This window comes from Pipistrellus kuhlii, unplaced genomic scaffold, assembly GCF_014108245.1.
Source record: "Pipistrellus kuhlii isolate mPipKuh1 unplaced genomic scaffold, mPipKuh1.p scaffold_m20_p_2, whole genome shotgun sequence".
Taxonomy (NCBI): Eukaryota; Metazoa; Chordata; class Mammalia; order Chiroptera; family Vespertilionidae; genus Pipistrellus; species Pipistrellus kuhlii.
Genome location: NW_023425515.1, coordinates 50,899,999 through 50,922,092, shown reverse-complemented (window position 1 = coordinate 50,922,092; position 22,094 = coordinate 50,899,999). Strand labels below are relative to the sequence as shown.

Below are 22,094 nucleotides of genomic sequence, written 5' to 3'. Positions count from 1 at the left end.
CGGTTTTATTTCTTGGGCTGTAGCAACCCGCAAAACAGCATGGAGGTTGTCATCGGTAATGCGTGATCTGTGCTTGTTTTTGTTCAGATTCATTATTGAAAACATCTGTTCACAAAGATAGGTGCTCCCGAACATGGGTAGAATACGGGCAGCATGAAGTCGGAGCTCTGGCATTGAGTCAGGGGGCAGTAGAGGGTAGAAGTCCTCAATTTCAACATCCTGAAACCTTGATTTCAGGCCACTGTCAGACTGAAGCTCGATTATCTCCATCTGAAGGTGATGGGGCACATTGTTGACATCAACTGTAAAAGGATTGGCAAAAATGTCAAAGCCCGAGTGCTGTGTTCTAAAGTCAGAGAAGCGCAGTTCAAATTCACTTAGTAAACGGCTAACTTTGGTAGCCAGCCGACTGCAAGGAAAAGTACCAGAAATAGTGGTTGAGATACTCAAACAAACGGGAAAGTGGGCAAGATTGTCCTGTTCCAGTTGGGACTTCCATAGTTGAAGTTTACGCTGGAATGCTGTGATCATGTCAGACATCTTCGTGATGACTTGTTTGCATCCCTGCAGCTTCAGATTCAGTTGGGCGAGATGCTCGCATATGTCACACATCATAGCAAAATCACATAGCCAGGCGGGATCCGACAGTTCAGGCAAGGGCTTTCCTTTACTTTCCATGAAAAGAGCAATTTGTTCTCTGAGCTCAAAAAATCTTTTGAGGACTGCGCTCTTGCTCAGCCATCTTACTTCTGTGTGGTATGGCACGTCTCCATGCTCTGCACCACCTCCTGTAAAAACTGCTGGAACTGGCGATGATTCAGGCACGTGCCCGTATAAAGTTAATAGTTTTAATGACTGTGGTCATTATGTCATTCATGTCCAGAACTTTTCCACACATAGCCTCTTGGTGGATAATGCAATGATAAGTAATCAAGGGTGTGTGGCAGTGACTTTTTTGCATTCTTTCCTTCATTAGTCCAACCAAGCCTTTCTTTTCTCTGCACATTGAAGGTGCGCCATCGGTAGTTAGCCCCACCAACTTTTCCCAGGGTAATTTAAAATTATTTATAGATTTCTCCACAGCCTCAAATATATCTCTACCAGTCGTCGTCCCATGCATGGCAGCTACATCCAAAAGTTCCTCAGTGACAGAGAGGTCGGTCTTCGTAGCACGTATAAAGATGGACAGCTGCGCTGTATCAGTGTTGTCTGTGCTTTCATCGATAGCAAGTGAAAAAGCGAGATAACTGCATGCCTGTTCGGCCAGCTGTGATGATAGATTTCCTGAGAGTTCTTGAACTCTATCTGCAATGGTGTTTCTTGACAAACTGACATTTTGAAAACTCTGTATCTGGTCTGGGCATACTTGCTCACACACTTTTAGCATGCATTGCTTCAAAAAGGCACCCTCTGAAAAACACCTTGAAGTACGGGCAATTTCTTCAGCCACTATAAAGCTTGCTTTCACTGCAGCATCATTTTTCGCTGTAGCCTTTGTAAACATTTGCTGCTGTGATTGTAGTTTGCCTTTTAGTTCTTTAACAATTTTATGCTTTCCTTCCAAAGTATATTTGCCATACTTAACATTATGTTTGGTATCAAAATGACGACGTATATTGTACTCTTTCATCACCGACACTGTCTCATAACACAATATACACACTGGTTTGCCCTCTCTAAGCACAAACATGTATTCATTTTCCCATTTGTCATTAAATTGTCTGCCTTCACCATCAACTTTTCTTTTCCTGGACATTTTGGGATCAATATTGGCAGTAAAAGATGTAGTTTATTGGAAATCTGCGTTAGAAGGAAAAAGTTGAAAACTGCACAGGGATAGCTTGATTTGGCAGATGGAGTGGAGAAAAAAAAAAGTCAGTCAATAAATGCCTGGCTGGGTACAGATAGCAGATTCTGTTGCGATTTTTATGCCTGCACTTTATGCCAGGAACTGGCAGCTTCTGCTGTGTATTTTTTATGCCCGCACGTCATTGTGATGGAATGCAGCGGAGTGCAGTGATGACAGCGCGGTGTGGGCCACATTGCAAGGCCTGGCGGGCCGGATTTGGCCCGCGGGCCTTGTGTTTGACATGTGTGTCCTAGGGCAATGGAGACTAAGGAGAAAATAAACTAATGGGACTACATCAAAATAAAAAGCTTCTGCACAGCAAAAGAAACCATCAACAAAACAACAAGAAAGCCCACTACATGAAAGAACTTATTTCCCAATGATATTTCTGATAAGGGTTTAATTTCCAAAAGTTAGAGAGGATGCATACAATTTAACAAAAGGAAGATGGAAGATAAATGATCCAATAAAAAAAAAAAATGGGCAAAGGACCTAAACAGACCTTTTCGAAAGGACACAGAGAAGGCCCAGAGACATATGAAAACATGCTCAATGTCACTAATCATCAGAGAGATGCAAATCAAAACAATGAGATGCCATCTCACACCTGTCAGAATGGCTATCATCAACAAATCAACAAGTGACAAGTGCTGGCAAGGATGTAGTGAAAAGGGAACCTTCATGCACTGCTGGTGGGAATGCAGACCAGGGCAGCCACTGTGAAAGACAATATGGAGCTTCCTCAAAACACTAAAAATGGACCCAGTAATATCACTCCTAGGACTATATCCCAAAAACCCAGAAACACCAATCAGAAAGTATATATGCACCCCTATGTTCATAGCAGCACAATTCACCAAAACTAATTAGGATTTGGAAACAGCCTAAGTGCCTATCAGCAGATGAGTGGATTAAAAAGCTGTGGTACATCTACACAATGGAGTACTATGCCACTATACAAAAGAAGGAACTTTTACCATTTGCAATAACATGGATGGAACTGGAGAGCATTATGCTAAGCGAAATAAGCCAGTCGGAGAAAGATAAATATCACATGATCTCACTCATATGTGGGATATAATGGTCAACATAATTTGATGAACAAGAATAGATCGATCTAGAGACAAATGGTGGGGGGGGGGGGTTTAGAGAGCAACCAAAAATCGCAACCAATCTAACCAATTTGTGGCAACCAGATTGTCAATCTAACCAATTTGCCCGCACACTCACTCTCTCCTCTGCTCTGCCACCCGCACAACCACATCGGATGCCGGACTATAGGTCACGCCTCCTGAATCTCGCGTGACTTGTTATCTATGCGCATGCGTAATACAAAAACAGGTGGGAAGGGAAAGGGGGAGAAGCGTGAGATGTAATCCCAGTAATCATGGTAACGTGAATACTCCCCCTTCTCCGGTCACGCTTCTGGAGTTGTATAGTGTGTACAACTGACAGTATTCACGTTACCACGTTACTGGGATTTCTCCTCCAGGTGACAGACCTCACCTAGTGTGTACAACTGACAGTATTCACGTTACCACGTTTTATGCGGGCATAAAAATACACAGCAGAAGCTGCCAGTTCCTGGCATAAAGTGCAGGCATAAAAATCGCAACAGAATCTGCAATTGGTTAGATTCTGGATGCAACCAATCCGATGTGGTTGTGCGGGTGGCAGAGCAGAGGAGAGAGTGAGTGTGCGGGCATAAAAAATACACAGCAGAAGCTGCCAGTTCCTGGCATAAAGTGCAGGCATAAAAATCGCAACAGAATCTGCGATTGGTTAGAGAGCAACCAAAGAACTTGTATGCATGCATATTAGAATAACCAATGGACACAGACACTGTAGCAGTGGGGGTTGGCCCGGGATGGGAACGGCTCGGGGGGAGGAGAGAGGGGGAGAGAGAATCAATTGGGGGAAAAGGAGACATATGTAAAATTTAGGCAATAAAAAAAAATACTTTTATCCCAAATCACATCCATCCTGCCCCCTTCTGTCTTTCAAAGACTCCCCATTACTACCATCTGAGTTTGTCACTATCTCATCCAATCAAACTATTCCCACCTTGAAGCATTTATTTCACCCTACTGGGATTTCTCCTCCAGGTGACAGACCTCACCCAGTGTGTACAACTGACAGTATTCACGTTACCACGTTTGTCAGTCATTGTTTTTCCTTTCTATACCTTTTAACTCGGTTGGGAAAAGGCATTTGTTATAAACAGTCTCTGGTCCTGAGGCAGTCCCCACAACAGTACCAGGAACCGAGCCACCATTCCATAAATGCTGAACAGGGATCTCCAGGCTAATGGGCTTCCCAACCTCACCCGCTCTTTAAAGAAATCAAACAAAAGCTCATAACCCCTGTTCGCGGAGGCCCCAGATATCTCCATATGCCTCAAGAGAGGGCTCCAATTTCACACATTTAATTTTAACCCACCGTTACATTAGAAGCACCGTCAGGCATGCAACAGCACCGGTAAGGATAAGGGGATACAGGGCCTATGCGAGGATTGACAATCTGGAGGCCACAACGTGACAACAACCACGTTCACTAGAAAACAACTCCCCTCACAGCTTGCTGCAGGACCAGAGAGACCTGAGACAGACGCTAGTAGACCTAACGGCCGCATGGGAGGTGCCGAGAGAGTCAGCTGGCACGGGGTGGTACCCAGGGCCTGACCTACCTTTCTCCTCTCCGGTTCCAACTGCAGTGCCGGTAGCGGTGGTGGCCCCCGAGCCTGCCGCCATGGCTAGCTCGGCTCCAGCTCCGCCCGAAACCCAAACGTGGAGTGGAGAGTGAGAGGGATCCCAGGGGGGCCAAAATCCTCAGCCAGCTACCGGCTCTTCCGGAATCACCGCTCACGTGCAAGTCATGTGACCGGCGCTGGGCGGGGCCACGCAGGTTTGTTTTGATTCCGTCGGAGCCGTAATGTAACCACGTGGTCTCGGTTGTGGTTCTTTTTGCCTTCCCTGGTTTCATCCTTCTTTCAATGCCGTCTTTTCTTGGCTTCGTTTCTGCTCCTCCTCGTTTTCTAGTCAGAGCCGTCCTTTCTGCCTTGGTGATTTCCTCTGTCCAGTGATATTGGAGTTTTAGGGGATGTTTGCTTTTTTTTTTTTGGAGCTTGGAGCAGTGGAGTAGCCCTGCGTCCCTTTATTCTGCTAACGCTCTTCCCAGCCTTGAACACTAGATCTCACGCTTCTCCCCCTTTCCCTTCCCACCTGTTTTTTTTGCCCTTCTGGCAGCAACACGACTCCATTTGGTTTTCGTGGCTGCCGGGAATACGAACCTCGATCAGACGTCCTGTCATTGTGTTCCCTATGACTCATTGCCCCACCCAGTCTCGCCAAATCGCTTAAGGGTTTCAAGGGCACTCTCCGGCAGTTGTCAGTCAGCTTCTGGATTTGTATAGCAAAATAAACAACCGTCAGCTTGATCCAGAGATCAACAACCCCCACCCTTCTCGTTTACTCTTTCTTGGGTCAAACCCATAATTGGATATGGAGCTGGGATAAAATCTTTCAGTGCAATTTTTCTTTACCCTCAACCGAGGATATATACTAGTAGAATTGATTTGAGAGAGAGGAGAGAGAGGAAGAGGAGAGAGGAGAAAGGAGAGAAGGGGAGAGAAGAGGAGAGAAGGAAGGGGAGGACAGAGGAAGGGGAGGGAAGGGTAGGAAAGGGGAAAGAGAGGAGAAGAGGGGAAAGGAGGGGAGAGGAGGTGAGGGAAGGGGAGGGAAGGAGAGGAAGGAAGAAAGATCTCTTTCCTCCAGTAAGCACCCAGACCCTGGATGAACCTGCAACCTCGTTATGTGCCCTGACAGAATGGAACCCGCAACCTCTTGGTATACAGAAGGACCCTCCAACCAAAGTGGCCAGCGGGCCAGGGCACAAATCTTCCAGTTTAACGATCCTATCTTTATTGCTCGCTTATTGGTGTCAGGAAAAAGTAGAAACATTGCCTTTTATATATGAGTAAAACTGGCTCGTTCATAATCTCATTGGATCTGTACTACAAAAACCTGATAATACCAGGCAGTACCTACTGTACATTAAAAACATTATTTTCAAGTGGCAACACTTGGGTCCCTACGACACCTCAATTTTATTCTACCTGCCCCTATAATTTCTGAAGTTAAAAAAACAAAAAACAAAAAAAACAAGAAGATAAAACTAAAAAGAAACCCAAACTAGAAGCAAGTGACCAGAGGTCAACAAGTTGTTTACTGGGCACATGATGCAAAACTTGGACACTTCCTCAAGCCACCCGGGGTTCTTTGCCCAACCTCCTCTGCTACAGCCTTCTCCGGCTTTTTCCCGGGGTCAGCCGCCTCCTCCCTGCCTCCCCCGTTCCTCACGGACCTCCTTCTGGGACGCCAGCTCCTCTCCATCTCTCCCCACCCCGGGGACCCGTCCCCCGCCAGCACCCGGGCCTCCCGGGGGCGCGCCGCACCTGCCACCCCTCCCGGCCGGGACCCGCGCGCGCGGCGCAGGCGCAGGCGCACCAGGCGCGGCCGGGAGGCCAGGGCGTCCGCAGCAGCAGCGCGGCCTCCGCCCGTTCCCGTCGCCTCCCGCGCGGCTGCTCTGCGGCCGCCCGGACCGCGCTGGGCAGGGGCCCCGCGGGCCGCGCGCGGTCGCCATGGGCTCAGGCTGGAGCAGCGAGGAGGAGCGGCAGCCGCTGCTGGGCCCGGGGCCGGGGCCCGCGCCGGGCACCGCCTGGAGGAGCCGGGAGGCGGCGGCGCTGCCCGCGGCGGCCCCGGGCCTCGGGCGGGTGTACGCGCGCCGCTGGCTGGTGCTGCTGCTCTTCTCGCTGCTGGGGTTCGCGCAGGGCCTGGTGTGGAACACCTGGGGCCCCATCCAGAACTCGGCGTGCCAGGCCTATGGCTTCTCCAGCTGGGACATCGCGCTGCTCGTGCTGTGGGGGCCCATCGGCTTCCTGCCCTGCTTCGCCTTCATGTGGCTGCTGGACAAGAGAGGTGAGGGGGGCCGGGGGGTCGCTCCTGGGGGGCCTCCTCTCTCTGGGTCTCGTCTTAGAGGCGGTCAGAGGGGACGGGAGCATTGCCGGCACCCCATTCCTGGCGTGGAACCCTTTGGGCCCAAAGCAGCAAAGACGGGAAGGCTTCTTCGCAGCTATAATGGTTTTTGTTCTGTTTTGATGTTTTGTTTTGTTTTTATCAAGGCTCATCAATAAGGTGACCCAAGTCCCGCTTTTGGTGGGACAGTCCCGATTCTTAACCATTTGTCCCTCGGCGTTTTTTTTAAAAAGTCCCGATTTTTTTTTTTTTTAAATAAAAGAATCCAAAGCGGGACGTCTGGTCATCTTACTCATTATGCAACAGCAGAGATAAAGCGTTCTCTTCACATTCACGTTTTTTTTTTTTTTTGCGTTTTGCGGACCTCAGAGCCTTCCCGTGCGTGTGCTTTTTGGGTTTGTTTGTTTTTGTGTGTGTGTGTGTGTGTGTGTGTGTGTGTGTGTGTTTTACATCTCACAAAAAATGACTGATGTTTCGACTTCACATGAACTTGGGGATGTTGAGGGTGAAAGGTCAGATAAATAGGTGATGCCCAGATTGAAGGAAGCAATGAGTTGGCTTTGCCTAATAGATGACTCCAGGCCAGGAAGAGCTGTTGGGAAACTCCGGATCTGACTCTGGTCTCTGGGAACCTCAGCTTTCAAGTGTGTGGCTGTGGGAGTTGAGATTTTTAATTGTCAGATAAAACTTGCAGATAATCGAGTCTCTCTCTTCACAGAATACTCTGGTCAGATATCTCTCACTTTACCACTTGCCAGTACGATTCTTTGAGGAGGAAGGAAAAGGTCATAGGATTGAATGATAAGGCATTGATTTATACCACACAAGCACAAGCAAATGACTCATGATAGATGTGGTATAGCTGCTGAAAGGGGGCAAACGATTTTCAGGCAGAGGAGCATAATGTCAAAAACAAGAACACATTTGACAGGCTCTGCTCCAGTGTTCGGTTCTGACCATTAATTTTACGAAGGCTGTTGACAAGCTGGATGGAATACCTTAGAAGCTGTGTGGCAAGGATAATCAAGGATGTAAAAATCATAATGTGTAACATGAAGGGAACTGGGTGTGTCAGGCTTCAAAAAGAAACTTGAGGCAGAATATAAAATATGTGGAGATCAAGTGAAAGAGGAATTAGACTTAATGTGCGTGGGTCTAGGAAGAAGAACTGAACTGAGAGAAGTTACAAAAGGAGAAGCCACACAAGGAAGAACCTTCTAACAATGAAAGGTGCCCAACCCTGAAAGGCGTGTCTTGGTTGGTGTGGAACCTCTGGGCAGAGCAGGCGCTTACACAGAAGAAGTGCACTAGGTGCTGAGATAGGGGTTTTGTTCTGAATGGAGGTTTTCTTATTTTTTTAAAATATTTTTTTATTGATTTCAGAGAGATAGAAACATCAGTGATGAAAGAGAATCATTGATCGGCTGCTTCCTGCATGCCTCACCCTGGGGATTGGGCCTGCAATCCAGGCTTGTGCCCTGACGGGAAATCAAATCCTGACTTGCTGGTTCGTAGGTTGATGCTCCGCCACTGAGCCACAAAAGCCAGGCGGAGGTCTTTTTTTCATTTCTTTTTTCTTTTGTGTTTTGTTTGCTTTTAAACTAAATTATAGACTTTATTTAGATTTCACTAATTTTTCCAATGTCCTTCCTACCCCCCTTGCCCTCCCACTCACACACAATTCCAGGGTTTCGGTGGAGGGTCCCAAATTGTGTTTAGTTGTTATTTCTCCCTAACCTCCTCCAATCTGTGACAATTCCTCAGTCATTTCTTACAAGGTTGGCTAACTTTAGAGGCAAATGCTCTTTTGTCGTTTCTTTTTATCAGGAGCAATTTCCAATATTGTTCACTGAACTTCACCACCCTTATTTTTATGATGGAGAAATGTTAATTTTTATCCTTATTATTATAATTCTATCTGCTATCTCTGGCCAGATAAATTAGGGATTACCTATTTGCTTCATAAAGCATGTTACTTTTAAGCAGGCGTCCTCAAACTTTTTAAAGTGGGGGCCAGATCACGGTCCCTCAGAGAGCTGGAGGGCCGGACTATATGAACTACTAATTCCTACTGTAACACCTCGGCTGCGCTCACTGCCCAAAAAACCTGGCGGGCCGGATCAGACTCCTCTGCGGGCCGCATGTGACCTGTGGGCCGTAGTTTGAAGACGCCTGCTTTTAAGAGTTGTTTCAGAGTTCCCGTGAATATGTAGTGAATTCAATGTTTTCAGTTGGTTGAAGCAATAAAAAATAAATTTAAAAATTCTCTCTTTTAGGAAGTGGTTTTTCTTTTCAGTAGCAGAAGGCCAATAAACGTTTATTTGTTGGTTGGTCTGCTGCAGATAGTCCATCTGCATCCATCGAAAGTGAGTTCTTGCTATTGTTGAGTTCTTTCTTTCTTTTTTTTTTTTTTAATATATTTTATTGGTTTTGTACAGAGAGGAAGGGAGAGAGATACAGAGTTAGAAACATCGACGAGAGAGAGTCATCGATCAGCTGCCTCTTGCACACCCCCTACTGGGGATCTGCCTGCAACCAAGGTACATGCCCTTGACCGGAATCGAACCCGGGTCCCTTCAGTCCCCAAGCTGACGCTCTATCCATTGAGCCAAACCGGTCCCAGCCTATTGTTGGGTTCTAAAGCATCTTTCTCCCTGGAAGGTAGAGGTAGTTGTCTGGCCTTCCTGCTACCATGGGTCACAGCCAGCTTAGCGTCGAATCCTGTTTCTCTTCCTGAGGTTGGCTCTGTACTCCTTTACCCCTTTTCACTTTCCAGCAAGGAGATCAGAAGGACTAGCTAGTGAGATACTAGGAGAGCCAAAGGCTAGTGTGCCCCAGAAGCCAAAGGAAGAAAGGTTTAAGAAGAGGTATCACCTACATGTGTGCTAAGCTCTGGGGAAATAGCCCTCACAGAGTCTGCATTCTAGGGAGAAGACCCAACCATCATGCAACAATAAACTTAAATATTTACTATGTCAAAGGACGAATGGTGTTTTGGAAAATAAAGGAAGGCAAGGGAGAAAGCTGGTGTGATTGGATAATACTCTGTATGGAGTGTCAGGGAAGGCCTTACTGATGTGTGTGTTTGAGGAGACACCTAAAAGGATGCTTGGCTTGTCAGTTCTGGATAAGACTGTTTTTGGAAAATATGAAGGTTTAGCATATCCAGGAGCAAACAAGTTTGGCATATCCAAGAGCAATGAAGCCTGTGTGGCTGGAGTTGACTTCTGAGGGAAATTGCAATTGTGTCATGGATACAATTATGGCAAACTTAAGGTCAGAGTGTAACCAACAGAGAGGAGGACTAAGCTGGAACATGATTGTGGAATAAGAAGTCAGGGGACTGAAAGGGCAAGATATTATGAAAGGATCTGCACAAGAAATCACCAGACTTATGAAAGAAGTGGTGTCCTAAGGAGTAATAATGAGCCAATTCATTTTCAAGTAGTGAAGGTGAATGACCTGGAGGCAGGTATGTGGTGGTCTGTAGCAATTGCAGCCAGGAGTGGTGGGTATTACAGTCAGATAGAGTGAAATCAAAGGCTGTTCTGGCCATGATGGAGTAACAAGAACTGCACATATCGTTCCACCTGAAACAACTAAAAACAAAACCAAAGTATATGAAACTGGTTTTTAGACATTGAACAACCGGCAGAGCAAGGCAGTGATTCCTGTGGTTGCTTCAGCTTACTACCTGGAGAGAATTTCCAAGCAGCACTGAAGGGATGGCAAGCCAAACAGAATCCTGCTGTTTTCATTCATTAATGAATTCATGTATTATTGATTTCAGAGAAGAAGGGAGAGAGAAAGAGAGATTGGAACATCAGTGACGTGAGAGAACCATTGATCAGCTGCCTCCTGCACTTCCCCTATGGGGGATCAGCCTGCAACCTCAGCAGGTGCCCTTGACAGGAATTGAACCCGGGACCCTTCAGTCCACAGGCTGACTATCCACCGAGCCAAACCAGCTAGGGCACCTGCGGTTTTCTAACACTGAGGAGACAATTGAGGATTCAAAGAGGCTAACATAGCTAGAATTCTTAGCGTAGACTACCAGAGAGGGGAAACGCTTCATAGAGAGCAAGGTCTAGATCTACAGGGAGTTCCACTTGAGTCTTCAGCTAGATCTACTGGTCAGTAGATACTTGTAAGGAAACTATCTAAGTCTGGAGAAAGGACCACCAAAAAGGAGCAGGCAGAACAATCCCCAAAGTTTATACAAGGCTTGGAATAGTTCACTTTCCCAACAGACACCAGCTTATAATATATAGGAGTCGGGTTGAATATTCCAAAGGACATTGCCTCAGTAGTAAAGATAGATGATCCCTAGACCAGTGATCGGCAAACTGTGGCTCTCGAGCCGCAATTTTCGCTCTGTTGACTAATGAGTTGGCCAACCACTGGGATAGGGGCTTAATCACAAGGAACAACAACAGCCTGTTATTATTGGAATCTAGAGTCCAGGTCAGTGGTTGGCAAACTCATTAGTCAACAGAGAGGCAAACTGCGGCTCGAGAGCTGCAGTTTGCAAACCACTGCCCTAGACTTAATGGATGTTCTGGTTTCACCTAGTAAAGCTTAAACGATCAAAAGTAACTATTATATATCTCAGAACATTATTCAAAAATATTTAAAGGAGTGGGGGGGGGGGGGAATCTATCGCAAAGAAGGTAAAAATCAGAGTGCCCAATATCCAAATCAGAAATTACCAAACATGCAAAGAACCAGGAAAATTCAATTCATAAAAATGAGAAAAATCAATCAATAGGAACATACTCAGAAATGTCGCAGATAATAGAATTCATAGATAGAGACATCAGAACAACTAGTTTAAATATACGATATATGTTTAAGAAGATAGAAGAAAGCAAGGAGAGAGACAGAAACAAAAGACCAACATTAAACTTCTAAAATGAAATGTGATCTATGTCTGAAACCAAAAAATATACTGTATTTTCCGGCGTATAAGATGACCCCCTAATTTTACAGTTAAAACAAGGTTTAGGCCTATATTCGCTGTATAAGACTACCCCCCACTTCCGAGGCAACACCAGTTCTTTTTTTAATTAAATTTTTAATGAATGACATTTTTCGAACATACTGTAATATACCGTACATCGTTTCAAAAGTCGTCTTATATGCCGGAAAATACGGTACTCCTTAAGATTTAAGAGCAGATTAGATGTTTCAGAAGAAAAGGTAAGTGAAATTGAAGACAGCAATAAATGGAGCCTGGACAGAGTAGTCTTTCCAGATAAACTTTGAGCCATAACTGCTTTCTTTCCCAGGAACCTGATGTAGAGGCTCCATTCCTGCACTAAATAGGTGCTCAGCAAAAAGAAAAAAAGAAAAAAAAAGGAGTAATCTCTTCTACTGGAAGGAAGCTTCCTGCAGTGTCTGGATTCCATATAGGAATAGAATTTATTTTTATTTTCAGTCATGTTTAGTTTTCCAAAATCGTTCTAATACCTCTTATCAAATGGTGTGTGCACTCACATCCTAGTACTACTGTAATCACTTGGGATCTGGTTATTTAAAGGTGTGAAATGTCTCTTAAGTCTATTTTCCTGGGGTCCTCTGGGTCTCTTTTTGATTACATACAGTTATAGAATCCAGTCGGGATCTGAATGAAGTAAAAAAAGCATCGTATTCAAAATTGAGCATCAGTTGGGGTGTATTAAGTAATACTTAGCAACAGTTAAAAATAAGCAAGAATCCACAAACTGTACTTGCGAGGTTGCTTTAGTAATTATATTTTGACAGCTCTTCATTCTTAAATGTTTGTATTAGGTGTTATGTTATCATTTGTTTGATAAAAAGCACACTTGAGTAGAAACGTGTGCTAGCCTTGAACAGTAGTAATAGGGAACCTGGTTATCTGGGCCATATTGCCATAACCAGTGCTCTGCTGCTCACTTACATATCAAATATTTAAGGGAAAAATAAATATTAAGTAGAATGTAAGCCTTATAATCCCAAATCTGTAAAATCTTATTCAGCATCTTATAGGGTACCCATTTTGAAAGTTTAGGATATTTATGATCATAAATGTACTTTCTATTAATTACATTCTATTTCCAGTGGCAATCATGTAATATTTTTAAAGGGAGGGAGGGAGAGAGAGAGAAGAGAGAGAGAGAGAGAGAGAGAGAGAGAGAGAGAGAGAGAGAGACCTTGATCAGCTGACTCCTGCACATCCCCTACTGGGGACTGAGCCCACATATGCCCTAAGACAGCGTTTTTCAACCGCTGTTCCGCGGCACACTAGTGTGCCGCGAGATGTTGCCTGGTGTGCCGTAGGTGCAGACAAGACAAGAATTTTATAATTTTTCACTATTTTGTTTACTTAATATTTCATAATAAAGTAATTATAAAATACTTTCTTTGTGTTTATTTGATTCCTATTCAAGAGAAGTACTTTATATATAGTCAATATAGGCACAGAGTTAAATTTTTTAACATTTTCTAATGGTGGTGTGCCTCGTGATTTTTTTCATGAAACAAGTGTGCCTTTGCCCAAAAAAGGTTGAAAAACACTGCCCTAAGAATCCAACCAGCAATCTTTTGGTGCATAGGAAGACACTTAACCAACTGAGCCACATCGTCCAGGACTACAATGTGGTTTTAAAATATGTGTCTGTTAGTAGAAGCAGCAAATGAGCAATGTGTATGCATTGCTTGTTACTGAGAAGCAACATTTTCTGTGCTATTCTTTCTGCCAAATTGCATTAATCATGTTCAGCTTATGAAGAATATTATAATATTCAATGTAGTATCTACGTGTGCCTGATCTGGATATCAAGTTTATTTTCCTCACTAGGTTTAATCTGAATAATTATAGTTTTGTCGATTTTCAGTTTTCTTCGAGCAGAGAAGCCCTTTGAAAAAACCATTAATCATCTCCCCTTTGCCAAAAAATGAGAAAGATATGAAAAGAGAGAAAATTTTGCATTAAACAATTTGTCTACTCACTGTGAAATGATTTCAAAGAGGTGTTGAGTTTGGGAGAAATTGGAAGAAATTTTTCGACCCCTGCCACATGCTCACTGTGTGATGTGGCTGCTGCAAACAAGAAGGCGGCATTCATGTAGAAGCAACAGCAGCTTTCCAATGGCAGGATGATATAGTTCCACTTTCTTACTTAGATTATTGTGTCTAGTTTTTGGTACCTTCTTGTTATATTCTCTCTTACCCTATTATCCATGTGACCAACCAGAGGCAAACATTTTAAAAATAATTGTTCATGCCGAAACCGGTTTTGCTCAGTAGATAGAGCATCGGCCTGCAGACTGAAAGGTCCCGGGTTCGAATCCGGTCAAGGGCGTGTACATTGGTTGCGGGTACATCCCCAGTAGGGGGTGTGCAAGAGGCAGCTGACAGATGATTCTCTCTCATCGAAGTTTCTAACTCTCTCTCTCTCTCTCCCTTCCTCTCTGTAAAAAATCAATAAAATATATTTAAAAATAATTGTTCATATTGTGATACAAAAGGCAAAGCTATCTGACCCAAATTTCTTCTAAAGTCCTAAGCTATGTTTTCTTTTTCTTTTCTTTTTTTTTTAACATCTTTCTGTAAGTTGAAAGCCATCTGATAAATCAAGAAAAAGAAAAAGAAAGACCAGTATTGTGTTACTAATCAAAGGATTCTTATGACCCTATAACAAGCATTAGCTTATCTACACTAGTAAAAGGGTAATATGCTAATTAGACCAGGAGACCTTCTGGACATCCTTCCGGACAAAGCCATGGTGGTGGGGCCAAGGCAGAGGCCATCAGGCCAGTTGGGGATAATCAGACCAGCAGAGGGAGGGCAATTGGGGGTGAGCAGGTTGGCAATGGAGGGCAATTTGGGGTGAGCAGGCAACGGGGGCTGGGGGGTGGGCAGTTGGGGACAAGCAGGCTGGTGGGGGGGAGGACACTTGGGAGTGAGCAGGCTGGCAGGGTGGGCAGTTGGGAGCTAGCAGGCCTGCAGCTGGGGCGTGGGGGGCACTTGGGGGCAAGCAGGCCGGCAGACAGAATGGTTAGGGGCGATCAGGCAAGCAGTCAGGTGAGCAGTTAGGTGCCAGTGGTCCTGAATTGCGAGAGGAAAATCTGACTGCTGGTTTAGGACATTCCCCAGGGGTCCCAGATTGGTGAGGGTACAGGCCGGGGTTAAGGACACCCCCTTTACCGTGCACGGATTTTGTGCACTGGGCTACTAGTCATGATTATAATATAAAATACGTAATTAGCCAGTTGTCATTTTTGGATAAAATTTGAAGCAATAATGTATCACATTAAAAAATGTTTTAGCACCCTGGTCAATTTGGCTCAGTGGATAGAGCGTTGACCTGTGGACTGGGTTTGATTCCAGTCATGGGCACATGCCCAGGTTGCAGGCTCAGTCCCCAGTTGGGGGCTTGCAGGAGGCAGCCTATAAATGATTCTCCCTCATCATTGATGTTTCTATCTTTCTCTCCCTCTCCCTTCCTCTCTGAAATCAATTTAAAAATTTTTAAGTTTAAACTACCACTCTTTAAAAATATACATATTGTCATGAAAGTTTAGAGTTTTTGCAGTTTGCATTTGAAAATTAGAAATTTTATATTGAAGATATAAAACTAAAATACCTAGTCCTTTAAGTTTTAAGTTTTTCCCCCTATATTTTTAGTGTTCCTATGAACAAAACATTCTAGCCATTTATTTAGAAAAAATCAGAGCTAATGAAACTTCTTTTATCCTTGATGTGATCATTAAATTTACTATTAATGTTATAAAAATTCCATTTTCAGCATGTAGAGGTCTTTTGTCCATGTTGGGTTTTATGGGGAAAAGCTATAATATTTGATTATAACATTATTATGATTGAATAAAAAAACCTTTGTTCTTAACTGGACTTACTTGAAGAGAAAATAGAAAATAATCCGGATGTTTTTGTTTCCTTTTAGGTCTTCGGATAACTGTGCTCCTGACATCCTTCCTCATGGTTTTGGGAACTGGTCTCAGATGCATACCTATATCAGACTTAATGATTAAAAGAAGGTAACTCCTATAAATAACTTAAAATTATTTCCCCAATTTTTCTTTGGTTATGAGTATGTTATGTATGTTTGCTTATAAACTTTGAGTGAACAGTTCTATTTTTAAGATGATCAATAGAGGGTCATATTTATGGTTGCATTTATTTTTCTCCCTATATGATGATTAATTTATTATACATTTATTAGTTATTTGGAAGACATTATACTAGTTATTTAAATAAAAAGAGAACAAGTTCATCTTCATGCTATCCAGGTGCTATAATAACCACAGAAAAATAATAGTAACATAAGGAATAATGTCATAGAAGAGGTAAAAATTGCTCTGAGAGACAGTTTTGTCTGAGGGTATGAAGAAGAAGAGTTTGTGAAAGAGCTGATAATTAAACTAGGTATTGAAGGATGAGTAGAATTCTGTAACTATTGTTAGGGGAAGGGTAGTGGAACATTAGGAACAAAGGGCTGGAGGCAGGTAAGTGGAGGCCTCTTCTGAGCTGGGTAGGTAGTTTCATTTCTGCCACTGGGGTTCATGGATTTATTCTCAGGGGATGTAAAGTATAAGATTTAAAATTTTTATTTTCCTTTCGGTTATAATACTGTATTAAGAGTTATTTTACCAGTAACAATCTATATTTAAAAAACATTTTTATTTATCAAAACTTCAGTTTCTTAAATTAGTGTTTCTTAAATGGTGTCCTTAGATGTGACTTTGTAAACCATTAAGACATTTTTTCCCTTTAAAAAGGACCCATAAAATACTCGATTTTGGGAGACACTGGTCTATAGAATAAGATATAAGAATGGAATGTGAAGAGATGAGTTGAAAAAAGAGTATCCAGATTATGTAGGGTCTTGATGCCACCCTATACAGTTGTATTTTCCTCAAAGGACAGTTGCGAGCCACTTAGGTTCTTAATCAGAGCAGCAGTAGGGTCAGACCCATGTGAGGTGAACTCCTGATTTGAGGTGTGTAGGATTTATTACAGAGCCTGCCAGGAGGAGACCAGGAAAGATGCAGTGAGAGCCCACGCTGGAGACCTTCTGTTTGTTTGTTTATTCATGTATTAGCTCATTTATTGAATAAAGTTAACTGCACTATTTTGTGTTCTGGGTGTGGGGAATACAGCATGGAACACAGTAGACAAACCATGCCTCATGGAGTTTACATTCCAGTTGGGGAGGCTGGCAATAACCTAGGTGAGTAAGTAAAATATGTAGTATGTGCTATGGAGGGGGGGAAAAAAGTAAAATAAGAAAGATTTGAAATGTCAGGGGAAGGATGGTAAAATTTCATAAATAACGAAAAAACCTCGTCGGGAAGTTCACTTTTTTGGATAAAAACCTAGGACGGAATGATGCATTATCTAGGGGACATGAATTCTAAGCAGAGAGAATAACAAGGGGAAGGAGTGGGAAGGGAATGACATGACTTGGCAGGTAGATAATGGCTGGAGTTCAGTGAGAGACTTCATGGGAAGAATAGTAGGAAATGAGACCAGTGCAGTTATGCGTGGTGGTGGAAGTGTGAGCTAGGAAACCACTGGAGGTTTTGAGCCAGGGAGAACCAGAGTCATAGTCTGCTTTGCTTAGAATAGACTCAAACTGGAGGTCAAGGCAGGAGTAAGGAGACCTACTAGGAAACCAGTGCTATAAACTAGGTAAGAGAAGATGGTAGCTTGGGCCATAGTGGCGGCAATGGTGGTGGTGAGAAGTGGTCAAATTCTTTTTTTTTTAAAGTATATTTTTATTGATTTCAGAGAAGAAGGGAGAGGGAGAGAGAGAGAAACATTAATGATGAGAGAGAGTCATTGATTGGCTGCCTCCTGCACACCTCAAACTGGGGATCAAGCCCGAAACCCAGGCATGTACCCTGACAGGGAATCGAACCGTGGCCTCCTGGTTTATAGGTTGACGCTCAACCACTGAGCCATACCAGCCAGGATAGAAGTGGTCAAATTCTGATTGTTTTTGAAGGATTTGCTAATGGATTGGATAAGAAGATAAGAAAAAGAGTAGAGTCCAGAATCACTCTGGGAAGTTATGGGAATGAAAAGAATGGCACAGATATGAGAGAAAGAAATTGAAGGCAGAGTGTTAAGGTTTCACTCAAAGAATACAGGAGGAGGGAGGAGTAAATTTTAAGGACAAGATGTTGACTTTCATTTGAAAATAATTTTTTCATTTCAAAATAAATACTGTTCATTTTCAAATTTTTGAAATGTTATCTTTCCAGAAAATATAAACTGCAAGTATTTCATATTTTACAAGGAAGACAGCCAAATCATTTGAGTTCCTACGGAAAGCTAGTCTTATTTCCTATTCTGAGTGAAGTTTTAAGAGATTACTTTCATTATTGTGTTGTGATTACTTTCATTATCATTATGGTCTTAATTTTACAAATATCCAGTTTTTTTTCTAAGCACCCTCAGCTTTTAAGTACAAATTTTAGGTAAGCTTAAATTCCACAGTACATTCTTATAAAATGCTTATTAATATATTTTGTTAGCTTTTCTTCTGTTTGGGGTCAACCATATTATTACTTCTCTCTGGTTTTATATTCATGCCTTTATATACTTTCCAGATATAAAATTCCAGGAATAATAAAGAGTTGACACTCTGTTTTGGTGGAGAAATTGGTATGAAAAAGAAATAAAGCTCATAAAAAAAATGTAAACAAAGCAGGAAAGGGAAGAAATAAGCAAAATAGAGTTCAGAGAGATTGAATCATTTATGAAAAAACTTCAATAATGAAAATAAGAGAAAGAAAGGTAAGGGTTATATATAAATTTCCCTAGTACAGAAATATTTAATATAAACTTTTTTATGTAAAAGTGAGCAATTGGTAGATTTAAGAACTAAGACTTGTCTCTGTTTTTACATAGATTCATATTCCCCTAGGTCAATATTTTTTAGAAGTATGGTCCACAGACTACATGATTATTAAAAATACAGATTCTTGGACCTCACTCCAATCCTACTCAGTTAGTCTCTGGAGTAAATCCCAAATCAATAATTTTAACAAGTTCCTCAAAGGTTCAGCTATTGCATCTAATTCAAAATCCAGGACTTATGGTTTCTGTGGAGTCTTTATGGCTCTCTGAGTAATTCCTTCGTTGTTTGTGGCTTTGGCTTTGTCATCTGCGAGGCTCTTTCTTGTCCAGCATCCTCATTGTCCACGCCTGGGGATGTTGGAAGAAATGCTTTTGTGAGGCTGCACAGCTCTGCATTGCCCTCTCTGCCTGGTGCTGCTCTGGGGACCTGCGGACTGCTTTAGGCATCGGCAATCATAAACGCTTCTAGAACTGTTTTGTAATGTCTTCCCTCTAGAAAGGAACACAGCTATGCCGACACCTTGATGTTAGCCCAGAGAGACCTGTGTTGGACTTCTGATTTATAGAATTGTAATATAATAAATTAGTGTTGTTTTAAAGCTACTGAGTGTGTAATACTTCGTTATAAGAGCAATAGAAAACTAGTACACCAAGTTAATTTTGTGTGTGTGTAGGCATGCGTGTGTGCACATATGCGTAATTTTTAGTGGTGTTCAGTGCTGGTAAGGCACGTCCTGTCATGCACTACTGAGTGGAATGAAAATTACTACAAACTCATTTGAAAATCAATTTTGAATTAAGTTTCGTGAGGGCTGAAATGTTCAGACCTTTGTTTCACTGATCTTAAAGAAATAATTTGGAAAGTGGCATATATTTACATACAAAGATGGTCACAACAGCATTATTAATATTAGCAAATAAGTAGCAAACATTATAAAAATGCTTAAACGGTTTTTTGTACATCTGCATAATAGATTGCCATGGAGCCATTATAATTATAATAATAAATTATGTAGAATCTTTAGTGAAATGATAAAATGCTTATGGTAGACTGTAAAGTTAAAAATATTTAGTGCGTAAAACTGTATATTCTATGTGATATCTGTGGTTACCTATGCTTAAGTATTGATTGGGGGGGAGGGGAATGAAAAAAAAAAGATTAAAAAACCCCAAATATTAATAGTGCTTGTGTGAGTTATTTAATTGAATTACTGAATGTGTTCATTTTTTCCTTCTCTTTGTACTCCTCTACTATGAGTATATATACTTTTAAGCTAAAATACAAGATATAAGATAGGAGACAAAAAAGTTATGAGACAAATGTGGGGAAGTTGACATCTTTTAGATCAGTTCATTTCCCCCCTGTACCTTGCTGAGAGATTATTGATTTGGCTTTAATAAAAACTCTGTGATATAGAACAGAAAGGAAATAAGTGATTCAACAAAGATTACATGGTTAATAAATTTAGCTAAGACTAGAAGCTGAGTCTTCTGACGTCTAATCCAGTATTCTTTTTCTGTACTTTCTATAACTGGTACTTGATAAATAATTATAATCTTCTTTAGGGATAAGACTGTAATCCTCATTTTGTATTCTCTTTAGTGTCTAGCTGCAGGTGCCTTCACTATAATAGATATTCAATAGATATTTTTAATTGAATCTTAATTGGCCAAAATTATTAAAGACACAAAAGTGAAATTGATTTTTTTAAAATATATTTTATTAACTTTTTTACAGAGAGGAAGGGAGAGGGATAGAGAGCTAGAAACGTCGATGAAAGAGAAACATCTACCAGCTGCCTCTTGCACAACACCCACCAGGGATGTGCCCACAACCAATGTTTAAAATCACACTCATAATTTTTTAACTTTCCTACCCCTAAAAGTATTGGGGGGAGCTCCAAAGTCATACAATTAGCTAATGGCTGAGCCAGGACTAGTAAGTAAAATTAGAAATGATTTCATCAGCCCACAAATCTCTCTATTCTTCCACATGGTCTTATTCTGAAGGTTCTTTGTTAACAATAGTAATAATAAAAATCATTGACTGCTAAGACAACCTAAGATTCTAGGATCCAAAGACATACGGTAGCTAGTATATTTTTAGTCTGTGCATAAATCTACTTTATAAACCTTCAGTTTATTATGATTAGCGTTGGAGATAAAATTGCAGATACAGATTAGTGTAAGTACAGCAATCTTATCTTAAATTATATATATTTTTAATATGAAATAATTTAGAATCTATAAAATATTTCCCTCTAAGGCCTTCCTAGAGCTCAATTTTTCTATATAACGAGAAGGGTGGGTTATCTAGGTGAGGTTTCAACTCTCTTCCAGATATGAAAATTCTAAGGCTACAACATCATATTATTCTAAGTAGAAAATAATTTAGGAATAATAGATGTTTGATCCAGGATATCAGAAAGCAAAAAGTTAGGATATCAGAATACCATTAAATACAAACGGAAGTGTCAAGTACATTCGAAAGCATGAACTAGAGACCTTCAGTTTGAACTTTTGCTGTTGGCATTTCTTTGAAACTCTGTAAATATTGAATAATACAAGAGGGAGTGCAGCTGAGCACAAATACCACACGACCACCTGGCCTGAGCCTCTCTAGGGCAGGGGCACTAATTGAGGGCAGAAAGTACACAGGCAAGGGCAAGATTTGGTGAGGCCTGTTTAGGTGTCCCCCCACAGGCCAGCAAACATCAGCAAGACTGACACTGATGGGCAGCATTCGGCCTTCCCGGTCTCTGCGGTATAGTTCTGCTGGTGCTGGGAAATTCACAAATTTTTAATCTTCCTCTCAGCCGCTATAGAAATTCCCCTGTGTCTTAACCACTTTCCTACTGGGCCCCTGGGGATGGCAAAAACCAGACCTCAGAAATAGGCAGAAGGTAGTACAGAGAAAAGAAAAAAGATCGGAGGGAGAAAGGGAGAAAAGAGGAGAGGGTGGGAGACGGGGAGAGGGAGTTAGTTGAGGGGTCAGTGAGAGGAGGCCGGGATGATCTGTCACAGATTGGTCTGCAAAGGTCAGTCTTGCTATCCCCTAACTCTGAATACACACCTGCTTCATCAGGCGTGGAGTTTCCGGTGAGGAAGCAAGAGTTCGCCCCTTGAATTAGTCGGTTTTCTGAGTGCTCCCTTTCTGCTCAGAGCTTATTGCCCAGGAGACAAAACTGCCTCCTCACACCTTAACTTCTCACCCTTCTCAAGTCCACTGTGCTTGGGACAGTACTAAAGTATTGGCCTTGCTTTTACCATCCTGAGTGTCTTTTTTAAAAAATGTTTATTCCCAAATATTTGTTAATTACTTTGTTTTTCATGTTGCTGATTTTGAAACTTAAAATCTACACGTG

At 42.2% G+C, this 22,094-nt stretch overlaps 2 protein-coding genes across 4 annotated transcripts in view; one reads left to right on the top strand and one right to left on the bottom strand.

Moving 5' to 3' along the window:
- The window catches only part of HSPBAP1 (HSPB1 associated protein 1), a 43,321-nt gene extending 38,619 nt beyond the window's left edge, over positions 1-4,702 (bottom strand). Inside the window, 1 exon segment of the mRNA XM_045583944.1 lies at positions 4,536-4,702. Within this exon segment, the coding sequence (XP_045439900.1) occupies positions 4,536-4,599 (64 nt within the window). The 5' untranslated portion in view covers positions 4,600-4,702.
- A 1,482-nt stretch (positions 4,703-6,184) lies between these two features.
- SLC49A4 (solute carrier family 49 member 4) overlaps positions 6,185-22,094 on the top strand; it is a 68,760-nt gene continuing 52,850 nt past the window's right edge. The window contains exons 1-2 of one of the 3 annotated variants that reach the window (XM_036445773.2): positions 6,185-6,825; positions 15,809-15,902. In XM_036445773.2, coding sequence (XP_036301666.1) covers positions 6,489-6,825; positions 15,809-15,902 — 431 coding nt within the window. In that variant the 5' untranslated portion in view covers positions 6,185-6,488. The remainder of the gene's footprint in view (positions 6,826-15,808; positions 15,903-22,094) is intronic. The other 2 variants (XM_045583943.1, XM_036445772.2) reach the window with 2 other exon arrangements.